This window comes from Falco punctatus (genome assembly GCF_963210335.1).
Source record: "Falco punctatus genome assembly, chromosome: 6".
NCBI classification, from domain to species: domain Eukaryota; kingdom Metazoa; phylum Chordata; class Aves; order Falconiformes; family Falconidae; genus Falco; species Falco punctatus.
This window is the reverse complement of record NC_137585.1, coordinates 76,218,786-76,228,517: the sequence shown is the minus strand read 5'-3', so window position 1 is coordinate 76,228,517 and position 9,732 is coordinate 76,218,786. Positions and strand designations below refer to the sequence as shown.

The window sequence follows — 9,732 nt, the reverse complement described above, 5'->3', positions numbered from 1 at the left end:
TTGCCAGCTGCCTGTAGTTTTTAACGACTCAGGGGCGAGTTTATATTTATTGCAGAGGAATAACTACTTTGCCATTTCAACCAAAATACACGTCAAGTAAGCAGTCCCGTCCCCTGATTCTTTTTTCTTTATTACTGTAATAGTACTAAAATAAGTTTGTTAGTCAATAAAATCTTCAGATACCTCAGCCTTGTTACCATCACAGCCTTGCTACTGTAGCGTATTTCCTAATGGAAGGCTGAAAAGTGCAAAGAGCAAGACAGAAAATGCATGCTTCCTCCCCTCTCCACCACCATTCAAGCTGTTCAGATTGTCATTTCATTTTCTGTATGTTATAAGCAAAAGTGAAGTATGGATTATAAACAAAAACAAGACAAAAGCCACCTGGTTTTGGAAAAAAGTGAAACACTTTTGTCTCTTCCTGGTGGGTTTTAGTGTGATAACAACTGGCCATGTACATTCTGTCTGTTCAGTACCACAGAACCTCATGTCTGCCTCTATTCTGTTGCATACATTCAGTCTTTGCAGACAGATTCCCATGCTTTTTACCATCTAGTATTTACACATTTTAAATTTCTGTTTTGAGAATTTCAGCCCTAAGTTCGTAAGTTTTCTGTAGCTGAAGTAGGGATCTCTTAATGTTTATTGAATGTAAAGGAACTTTTCATATAGTCTCTAATGAACCCAGTTGTTATGACAGGGCAATTGTGCTTCGTTTAGTTGATAAGGTCAACATTTGTTAGAGTGTGTGATTTTGTTTCTGTGGTAACTAAAGTACTTTCTTGAGTGACACAATGTCATGTGAGTCTTAACAGTGGCAGTTAATTTCTTTAAATTTGTCTCTGAATTACAAGTAGACTCAAACACAGTATTTCTTGTTATATATCTTGGGGTTTTCTGAACTTTTTCTTTGCCCAATACGATGTTTTATAGAAACTTTTTGAAAAGTGGGTTACAGGATGGCGTGTGAACAGAGAATATTAAATGATTGCAGTCTAACAAATAAGACATTCAGCCAGTTAATCTCACTTAGCATTGTGAGCGGTTATTTTTGCATCATTGAATACTTAAAAAACTTTTAATTTTATACTTGTCATTACATGCAGTAATTTGCATTATTTATTCAAACAGTAAACCCCAAAGTCTGAGTGTTAGATTGTATAGCAGAATGAGTTTAGAGACAAAAAAATAATTATATGTTTTATTCTACTGTTGTTTCATTCTGCCTGCCATTAAAGTACAAAAGTATACATTAAAATCTTCTGTCCCATTGAGTGCCATTTTTGGATTTTTCAAATTTAGCTGTGAACATGGGTCAACTAGTGTCAAAACTGAAAGAACATAGACTGCAAATGAGTACAGATGAAGGAGTAGTACATGATAAAACAGGTGGTTTGAAAGATGAACAAAACATTCAATAGCATAAAAAGATTGCTGCTTTGCATCACCAACTCAAGTATTGTATTTGCCATATGAAAATGTAATCTTACTAACTTTGATACATCTTTACTGCCTAATGATCAAAGTAAGAATCTTCCATTTTTTTACTAGAAAGCTGCTTTATTTCTTTTTCAGAATCCTACAGACTTTAAGTAATCAGAAGATAGGTATTGTAAATAATACTAGAAGTTAAAAATTCATTCATCCTTGATTGCATTTCTTTTTGGGATATTGCTTAATTTTGATTATGCAGAATGCCCCACGTGTGCGTCTCCAAACAGGTTAAAGTCTTAGCACTGCTAAGATGATTGCTCTAATATACTGTGTTTTTGTTTATAGGACCGTGAACTTCGACATAATAAAGTACTTGTACGATTTCTTGTGAAAACAAGCTTCACAGCCATATGGACACTGTGACAATGACTAAGGCAAGCTGTGTTCATCTTTCTACTTAGCTGGCCAGAAAGAAGAGTATTTTGGCTCTTTTGGATTTGTCCAAACAGGTGCTATCCCAGCATGGAACCTGATGAAAATACTCTGATTGGTCTGGGTGGATCTGAGCAGAGGACTATTTACCAGGGACCCTGGAGTATTTGGAAGCAATGTGTTAATTATAAACAGCAGGGTTTGAGCACAATCTGTTCTACTCTTAATGATGTTATCTTAACACTGAAATTGCCTGAAACCCATTTACTTAGGACTGCATTTTGCTCTATGAACTCTCCCCAGTGCTTTGAACATGGCAGCAGCCCTTGTTTGTATGCCCAGTCTTTTCACTTCCTCTCCGCAGGAATCTTTGCAATTGCCTGCCAAAGCAGCTTTTCCTGAGGCCACCATTTTAGAAGAGTGGAGTAGCAAAATACAATAAGCATAAGAACATACTTAAAATCAAGCTGGTATAAATTCTTCTTTCTCTAAAGTCATTTGTAGGCAGACTGCTACACTGTTATATGGAGATCATGATGATAGGAAACACCCCACTAATCACCATACTGTCTTTTTTTCAGACCATTCGTAAATGTTGACTATGAATCTATTTTTACAGAGCTTTGTTTTACAAAATCATTGATTCTGAAAGTTTTATCCTGATGTCAAACTTGAAAGTTTTTATTTTAGTTTAAACGTTTTATAGTCCTTCTGCACTCATCCAGTTCTATTAAGTGTTAATTATAACGCCGTTCGGAATGAATATAGTTTAAGATACACACTGTGTAATGGGTTTTGTAACGGGATGTGCCCTGTAGAGGAGGAGGACACAGCTGCCTTTCCATCAGAAAGGGACAAATGCAACAGGTGACAGAGTATTCCTGTAGCAGTTCCCCGGAAGAAGTGGAATAGTGACTAATCAGTGTGGTGTTAGAACATAAAACTTTGGAAATACATGATGGCATACACTACAGTCATATGTGTCTCCAGTTTACCAGTAGAGGATTCCCAACTGCCACTGCCTTTATGGGTATTAAAATCCCCTGGTCCGGTTTGGGATTATTGTCATCATGGATCTGAAGACGAAAACTCCAGGTCCCCCAGCCTGTTACTCAGATGTTTTACTCCTGAATGCTAGCCTTTGACTGTTTGACCGTACAAGGCCACGGCATGTCTTATGTTGACCATTACACTTTTTCCAAGGAAAAATCATTCTTTCCCCTCCCTGCTCTGATACTGGAGGTTGTCAAATACCCTGAATATCTGTAACTTTTTCTTTTTTTCTCTTCTTTTGCTCCAATTGTGGGTGTGTAGCCAGGCTACTGGATTCAGACCCAGATGAATGAGTTCCAGGTGAATCTAAGTGACAAAAGCATCTTTCTGGCCGAGCTGCCGATTCCCCCCTCAGGAGATTGTGAAAGGGCAGCGATGAGTCATCTCCGCGATCCCTTTTCCTTCCTACCGCTGAGCTGCATCAAACCCTGCACCTGTCCATGAGGTGGCAACGTTTGTCACACTTACTGAACTGCTTGGATGCAAATACATAATATTTCAAAATGCTTACTACCTGCTTTTGTTTTTACTAATAGATATGTACATAAGGTGAACTTTGGGCTAAACTTTACAGCACCTTCCCCTTTTGGATTTAGTGCTGGGCTGAGCTCAGCTTTTGTGAATCTCCTGGGGCTGAAAGTTGAAGGAGGAAGGTTTGAGGTGTTCGTACCTAAACTAGTCCATGTAAAGCAACGGCAACACATCATGGGTTTTTGTGATATCTGATCTGGATTAGAGTTAGATATGTGAAACATGATGGGACTGATAGTCATTTATTAATTGCTACAACTCTTGAATCACAGAATTTCAAAAACTCTGCAGCCAACCTTATTTACAGGTTTGAGCGAAGTGGGGCAGGGCAGTACTGCTGGGGAGGGACAGTGCCAGCTGGTGAAGTTCCTGCTTAGTGGTAGTCAAGGTGGCTGAAAGCCTTGGCACCTACTGAGCAGAAGTAAGCAGCTCTTCTTGGGGAAGCTTTACTGTCAACAAGTTGTGGATGTCACACTTCCACTCAATCTGCATGAAAATATGTTCATGTTCCAGATGCACGCATGAAGAGAATAGGAGAGCACAGAACTCTGCCTTGCGGGTAGCCCTGTGTGACTATGTGCATGCTGGTGGTTGGCCCCGGCCGCTGTCCCGGCGCCCCCCAGCCGCCCTGTCCGTGCCCCCCAGGCGGGCAGGGGAGCCCCCCCCAGCCAGGCCCGCGGGGGTCCGGGCAGGGAGATCGCTCTGGGGGCCGGGACCGGGGCCGCGGCCGGTCCCTCCCCCGCCGCCTCTGCCGCCCCGGCCCCCTCCGGGGGAGGCTCCTCACACGCCGCCCGGCTCCAGCCCGGGCCCTCCCGCGGGAGACGCTGCTCCAGGCCCTTCTCCAGCGGGAGCCCTTCCCGCGGGGGGGCTGCAGCTCTGCCCGGGCCGCTCCTGCGCGGGGCCCTCCCGCGGGGCGCAGCCCCTCGGGCACAGGCTGCTCCAGCCCGGGCCCCCCGCCCCCGGGGGCACCGGCCCTGCCCGCAGCCCGGCCCCGGCCGGGGCTCCGCTCCCCGCTGCCGGGAGCTGCTCCGGCGCGGCGCGGCGCGGGCTGCCCGCCCCCGGGGGTACGGCCCCCTCCGGGCACCCCCTGCCCCGGCCCGGGGTCCCCCCCGCTGCGATCTGTCCCGCCGGGGGCGCCGCCGCCGTGGCTGAGGGTTCGGCCTTGCCCAGCGGCGGGGCCGCCTTGGAGCCGGCTGGCACGGGCTGGCGGGCGGGGGGGGCTGCGGGCACCTGCGCACAGCGGCCGCCCCGCCGCCGCCGCACACGCCTGGCGCCCCAACCTGATGCGGTTGCACAGTAAATTTGGTCATGTTAGAGAAATTTTCAGATCACGTTTGTATCTTTCCTATGGGAAAGAAATTATGGGGTTTTCTGCTGGTTGCCTTAGTACGTGGCTGTTTCAGGAGTATTTCTAATGCTGCTTATGATGGGGATTGACAAGAGATGCAAACTCGAAGGTTTCAAACAGAAAAAGAAGAACCGAACAGAACGGTCTTTTGATCTACTATAACAGCCAATTGGCCCAAGGTCAGTATTGTAGGGTTAAATAAATTCCAGAATCTTATTTTTCCAACAGTGTGAATCCATAAACACACATAGTTGCTTGTAACAGTACTTGTTGGAATATACTGTATTATTTGTTTTAATGTAAAGTTCAATTGTTTATTAGAAATGAGGTTATAAATATGGATAAGTGATTTTTCTTTTCACCGTTGCCATAGCTTTTCTAGAAAGAGATGAAGGCCAGAACCGGTTCAAGACTTAATTGCCTATAGCTGCTAGACAGGCAGTATAGATGGAAAGGACTAAATACACTATGTTCCAGAACTGATGTTTAGTATATGTCTTGGCAATATTTGAATGAAGAACAAAAATCAGTCATGTAAGTTCAGGTTTAGGTTGCAGCTGAGAAAACATCCCTTTTGCATTGTGTCAATAGTGCTGTCTTGGTTGTCCCACCTTTTCAGTAGCCTCATCACTACCACATAGTGGTACAGACCCTCAAAACTACCCAGCCCCAAATTTGGAGCACAGTGTATAAAAGACATGAAATCAGGGTCTTAGAAAATAAGCACTGAGAAAACAGGATACAGCTGGTATTTTTTTTTAGTGTAATTTCTCCTGTAGTACCCTGGTGATCATTTCCAGTGTAAATCCAAAGGATGAGGATACGAATTTTCATGTAATGTAGTTAATTTGAGTGAAATGAGGTTAACTTGAGAAGGAATAGTATCTGAGGATCCATTAGACAAAACCACTGTCCTTGCACCACATGCACTTTTGTGACCTTTTTGAAAAAGTCCTATCAGTGATACAAAATTTAAAGCTGAATCAGCAGAGTATGAGAATGAACAAGGTGACTGAAGTGCGGATGATTGATGTAGGCTATAACTATGCTGATGATGAATAGTGGGATTTATTCTGACAAACTAGAAACACTTCTATATACCCATGTCAATGACTTCATAAATTACTGCTGAATTTCTTACTAGGTACCCCAGCAATACTCTGTTCTGTGACCCGGCTTTTGTGGCTGAGGTGTGGCCTCCTTTAGCCTCCCTGGGGCTGGGATCTCACCCCTTCTGCAGTTGGTTTTAAGAAGTGTGCCAGCGATGCAGAGCAAGACAGTTGTTCAACTAATCAGAAATTCCTCAGTAATTTAGTGCAGAAGTATGTATTAAAAAAATACCAGAGAATTTTTTCATAATTACTGTGTCAAAAAACGTTATAATACTGTAAAAATTACAGACTTCTAGTGCCTTTCCCCAGTGGCTGATCCAGACATCAACAGGAGCTGGAGCTTGTTCTTACAAGGAGAAAGTAATGGAGAAATGCAGCTATCATCAGTTGCAAAGAAATTAGTGCCCTTGAATAGCTCTGATTTCATCAACAGCTGCATTTTCATACATATAACATGGAGATTTTATTTTTTGAAAAGGCTTGCAAGGGTGCAACCATGTGGAGTATAGGAGGAGACTTGTTCTTTTTTTGACAGTGATTTACCTCACTGGTTCTCCCGGAACCTGCTGCTTGCACCATAACAATCCCCCTAGCTGTTGTGTGGGGTTTTGTGCGAGTTGAAGTATATTGGTTATTCGAGCACTTTCTAAGTTCTGGTGCTTATATATGCCGTGATCTACACATGTGAGAATACGTCCATCTCTACCATTAGTTAATTTTTTCCGGTATCCACCAATTAGTTTTGCCCAAGACCATTCAGGTGCTATCTACTCCCCTCCTATCTGCAACAGCCAGCCATGCCAGGAGAATAGTGTGAAGGGCAGGATTCTCAGCAGGAACGTAGGAGATATTACATGTCTGTGGCCTGTGAGCAAAACGTACACAGTAGAGTATCCCAGGATTAGATATTCCCTCTGCACTTGTGTTGGCAGAGATGGCAGGCAAGAGTGAGAAACAGCAAGTACTTGAGGGTTGCCTGGAGGTTGGCATACTGTGTATTTTAGTCAGCCCAAGATAATTTTGAAGCAGAAGATTTACTCCATCCAGTAGTAAATGCTGCCTGAGGTGACAGTAACTTCTCCAGTTTTCTCAACAACAGAACAACATAACTTACAAAAGAGCTTTATCATTGCTGGTAAATATGCATTGGGATAAAGATACAACTTGATTAGCAAGTCTAATGGTACACAATACCAAATTTTTATGTGTTTGTAGATCCTGGAACGGCTCCACTAGAATATGGAGTGGGAGATTAATAGCAAAAACAGTGTGTTTTTTATCTCAGCTTCTCTGTGACGTGTCTTCTACCTGACTACAGGCAGATTTGTATAAACGATACAATACTCAGATGGAGATAAACGTGGAGTAAGCTCAGGTTTACTTTTAGATTCTTTATTTTTGCGTGTGTTTATTAAAACCATCAAAAATAAGTCTGAAAACAATACAGAAATAATTTGTGTATGCTAGCAGAGTTGAAACTGCAGAAGGACAACCTTTATCATGATTGCCTGAAAATTATATGTGGGGATATATTTGAATAACTAAGGATCTAGGCTTCCAATATCAAGAAGCTTAGAGGGTATGGAATTAAAGTAAGACCAAGAGTGTCAAGCAGCCTGTGACCAGCAGCGTTTCCATGCTGTTTAATTTGAACAAGTGAATGACCATCTCTAAGCAAGGTGGCCTTGGAGTGCGAACAGGATGTGCAAAGTACTATAGGTAGACTTAATGTTTGAAGTGGTGCAGTGTATTGTACTTAGAGCACCACCTCCTCCATCAGTGACCAATACCAATACCCCTTTTTCCCAAAGCAGCAGAAGTATCTCTAACTCTTCCTTTCATTTGGTTCAAACATTGGTTTTGAGCAGGCAGTTACTTCATTTGGTTACAAAGTGTTGCCGCTGGTGGTGTGCTTGTCAAAAAGGATTTGTTGTACAGCTCTTCCAAGGGAGTTACCACCACCAGACAGCAAAATACTGAAAGAAGATAGATGTTCACTGCCTAGTGTTTGGGTACTGTTTTGCAACTAGTATGGAAAGGGGCTGGATTTTCCTTTGAGGTGAAGTGGGGATGGACTTCTCTTTTGATACATACCTTTGATGTTTTGAAGCATCCAGAACTCTACCAGGCTTCTGTACTCCCTTCTTTTTCTTCTTGTACCCTCCTGCTACAATTCTGTGTATTTTTTGAAATGGCTCTTGTGGAGAGCTGCTCTACAGGCACAGTGGGCTCTTGGGTTTACACCTCAGAAGGGATCTCCCACAAGGTAGCAGAGCAGGAAGGTTGCTGCTGCTCCTCTCCCCCCTGGTGCCGGTGTGTGTTGTTCAAATAACGTGTTGCCACGTACTGTCTTCTGTCCTGCCAGCACTTTTGGATATCAAGGGGTGGGTGTGTGTGTGTCTGTCTGTCTGTCGGGTACTTGAGGGCAGGTGTTCACCTTCGGCAAGGGTCTTTTCTGAATTCTGGTTAAATATGTTGGACCATGAATGCTGTATAGCCAGTCCTTTTGTTCTTGGTGTTTGTTTTTCATATTTGTTTGATTTTGATGAAATGCTGATGCAAAGCCAATGTCAATGACAGACCTGGTGCAGTAGGTCTTGTTCATAAGGAGCACAGCAAAGGTGCAGTTTTGCTTCAATTCATTCAGCACATATGTTCTGTTTTCCCAGCACATACAGATTTTCTACAGAACAGGATTTCTAAAATGCAGATACATCCTGCATTCAATTCTTACTCAGGGAAATATGTGCTACTTGTTATTTCATGTACTTCATTCTGATATTTCAGTTCAGAGGAATAAGATAGGACCAGTAGGGCTGGGAAATAGAGCTTCACTAGCAGATTTTTTGTAGTTCAGCAGCTGAGCACTTCCTCTGTCTTCATGTAGGTAATGAGGACTTTCACACAAGTACTTCCTAAATCCTGGGTCTCAGAGAACAGCTGGGAAGTGAGAACAGCAGAGTGAGGTACGTAACCTCTCATTAAGACAACCTTGCCAGATGAGGGAGCATGTTTCTACAAAATTCAACAAAAGAAGAAAGGGCCCAAGAGACAGTGATGGAGAGGAAAGTTGTTTACCACTCTGGTCACAAAAGCCCTGATTATATTCTTGCTGTTCTCATTGTTTCTCTTTAGTTAAAGAGTTTTTACAGTATTGATGATGGTGCTCTTTCTCCCTCTCTCCCATTTCCATCAGTACAATCCCAGCTCCTTTTTTTCTTCCTACCCCATTGCACTCAGTGCACTGAACGTTCCCATCTGTGCCAGTAGTTTGTGTGGGGAGGCAAGTGCCCTGTCTGTCTGTGATGCTGCCCTGGATGCCAGCCTCGGTGTAGGCATCCCGGAGCAACTCTGCTGGCTGACTTCAATAGCAGAGAGTGGTTGGTTCACCTGGCAGACTGTGGGATCTTCAGCAACAAACCTGAAAAAGAAAGACGTGATGTGAGTAAGTGAAAAATGTACAAGGGGAGCAAATGATGTTACTCACACACAATTACAGCGATTCCTGAATTCCGGCTACATGGCTGAATACTCATCTCATTTTCTTACAGTTATGTTTTCTATGCCATTTTTGATTATTCCTTAAGGATGCCAATCATTAGAAACAACAGATAGCTAGGAGTCCTGCTTGAACTTAGGAGAGCATTTCATGTTGAGATTTGGGAATCTGAAGGGGAAATGAGAAGAACAACAAAACAAAAGTGCATGGTTTCTCCACCGATGTCAACCAGCCTGTGGCTCCTGGCTCCTGGGGAGGGGAGCTTCCTCCCTTATCAACATGGGCTCTTTCACTTGACTTGACCTGGGCTTGGGGTATGTGCA

At 43.3% G+C, this 9,732-nt stretch overlaps 2 protein-coding genes across 5 annotated transcripts in view; both read left to right on the top strand.

Moving 5' to 3' along the window:
* ORC5 (origin recognition complex subunit 5) overlaps positions 1 to 9,598 on the top strand; it is an 81,396-nt gene extending 71,798 nt beyond the window's left edge. For 2 of the 4 annotated variants that reach the window (XM_080391987.1, XM_080391988.1), the window contains exons 15-16: positions 1,780 to 1,868; positions 3,181 to 3,429. In XM_080391987.1, coding sequence (XP_080248113.1) covers positions 1,780 to 1,825 — 46 coding nt within the window. In that variant the 3' untranslated portion in view covers positions 1,826 to 1,868; positions 3,181 to 3,429. Of the gene's footprint in view, positions 1 to 1,779; positions 1,869 to 3,180; positions 3,430 to 8,797 lie in introns of those variants that run through there. The other 2 variants (XM_080391990.1, XM_080391989.1) reach the window with 2 other exon arrangements.
* Positions 8,802 to 9,732, top strand: part of RELN (reelin) — a 321,986-nt gene continuing 321,055 nt past the window's right edge. The window contains exon 1 of the mRNA XM_080391905.1: positions 8,802 to 8,876. The gene's annotated coding sequence lies outside the window, so the exon portion shown is untranslated. The remainder of the gene's footprint in view (positions 8,877 to 9,732) is intronic.